The 1813-nt window shown below is 32.2% G+C and overlaps 1 protein-coding gene across 1 annotated transcript; it reads right to left on the bottom strand.

The window, feature by feature from the left end:
* Positions 1 to 758: 758 nt before the first annotated feature.
* Positions 759 to 1232, bottom strand: LOC107828653 (uncharacterized). Its single transcript, XM_016656004.1, has one exon. It carries the CDS (start codon positions 1230 to 1232, stop codon positions 759 to 761), a length of 474 nt encoding a protein of 157 aa, XP_016511490.1.
* Positions 1233 to 1813: the final 581 nt, after the last annotated feature.

Below are 1813 nucleotides of genomic sequence, written 5' to 3'. Positions count from 1 at the left end.
AGTATTTTCTTGAAATTCCAACCATCTTTTCAAAAATTCTTTTTAACTAGCGGTTGAAAACTTCAACTTGCCCTTGTGTTTGAGCATGATATGGTGTTTCAATTTTGTGAGTCACACATTATTTTGTACGTATATATGTATGTATATATATGTATGTATGTATCTATATATATGTATGTATGTATGTATATATGTATGTATATGTATGTATGTATATAAAAAGAGAGATAAAATTATTCTATAAGTAAATATATATATATATATATATATATATATATATATATATATATATATATATATATATATATATATATATATATATATATGTTTTTGGCTTTCATATTTACAATCACATAAGAAAGCTTGAAAGAAACTATGACTACACATGTTCTATGTGTAACGGACGGGACTAATATAACACCATAATAGTCATAGGGACCGGATTTAAATATAAACCAAAATTTACCTGTGCCTCCATTTGAATTGCATCATTAAATGGTTAACTAACCAGTCACTTAGGCATACCGATCACCAAGGAGTTGCTCCTATGTAGATGACTCTGTTTTTGTAGAGGCTTTCATGATATGTTCCGATTGTACAATAATCTGGATATTAACAAGATCAATTAGTGAAGCACTTAATTACTCAAATCTATATTGGATTTATAAGGCTCCATTGCTTCTCCCTCAATGGCTACGGGTATGTACCATAGTTCTGAGTTTAACGTCGTCCGCTAGACTTATTGAGTATGTAATTCATCAGTCTATCAGAGTGACTGATGGATGCTGCTCAAAATGTCCTCCAAAGTACAATTTGAGTCTCTGACCATTTACCTTAAATTTGTTTCCTCCACTGTTCTGTTGAATTTCAATTGCTCCATAGGAAGTAACACCTGTAACATTGTAAGGACCTGTCCACCTGGATTTTAATTTTCTTGGGAATAGCGTGAGTCGACTATTGTAGAGAAGTACACGATCTCCTATTTTAAAACTCTTTTGTCGGATCAAATTGCCATGCCATATTTGAGTTTTTTCTTTGAAAATTCTGGCATTTTCATAAGCTTCCAACCTCAGCTCTTCCATTTCATTAACCTGAAAAAATCTCTTTTTACCAGCAGAGGTTAATTCAAAGTTTAATACTTTCAGTGCCCAAAAAGCTTTGTGTTCTAATTCAACTGGCAAATGGCAAGCCTTTCCAAAGACTAATTTATATGGGAATGTTCCAATTGACATTTTGAACGCCGTTCGGTATGCCCATAATGCATCATCTCATTTTAAAGACCAGTATTTTTTTGAAATTCCAACCGTCTTTTCAAGAATTCTTTTTAACTCGCGGTTGGAAACTTCAACTTGCCCTTGTGTTTGAGCATGATATGGTGTTCCAGTTTTGTGAGTCACACCATATTTTGTATGTATGTATGTATGTATATATATGTATGTATCTATGTATATGTATGTATGTATATGTATGTATGTATATAAAAAGAGAGATTAAATTATTCTATAAGTAAAAAAATATATATGTTTTTGGCTTTCACATTTACAATCACAGAAGAAAGCTTGAAAGAAACTGTGACCACAAATGTTCTATGTGTAACAGACTGGACTAATTTAACACCTTAACAGTCATAGGGTCCGGGTTTAAATATAAACCAAAATTTACCTGTGCCTCCATTTGAATTGCATCATTAAATGGTTAACTAACCGGTCACTTAGGCATACCGATCACCAAGGTATTGCTCCTGTGTAGATGACTCTCTTTTTGTAGAGGCCTTCATGATATATTCCGATTGAACAATAATCTGGATATTAAC

The sequence above is a fragment of the Nicotiana tabacum genome, chromosome 22, assembly GCF_000715075.1.
Source record: "Nicotiana tabacum cultivar K326 chromosome 22, ASM71507v2, whole genome shotgun sequence".
NCBI lineage: Eukaryota > Viridiplantae > Streptophyta > Magnoliopsida > Solanales > Solanaceae > Nicotiana > Nicotiana tabacum.
The sequence above is the reverse complement of the archived record's forward strand: the minus strand, read 5'-3'. Positions and strand labels throughout refer to the sequence as shown.

Coding starts and splice junctions, on each gene's coding strand:
- LOC107828653 (XM_016656004.1), bottom strand. CDS start 1,232: ATGTCAATTGGAACATTCCCATATAAATTAGTCTTTGGAAAGGCTTGC.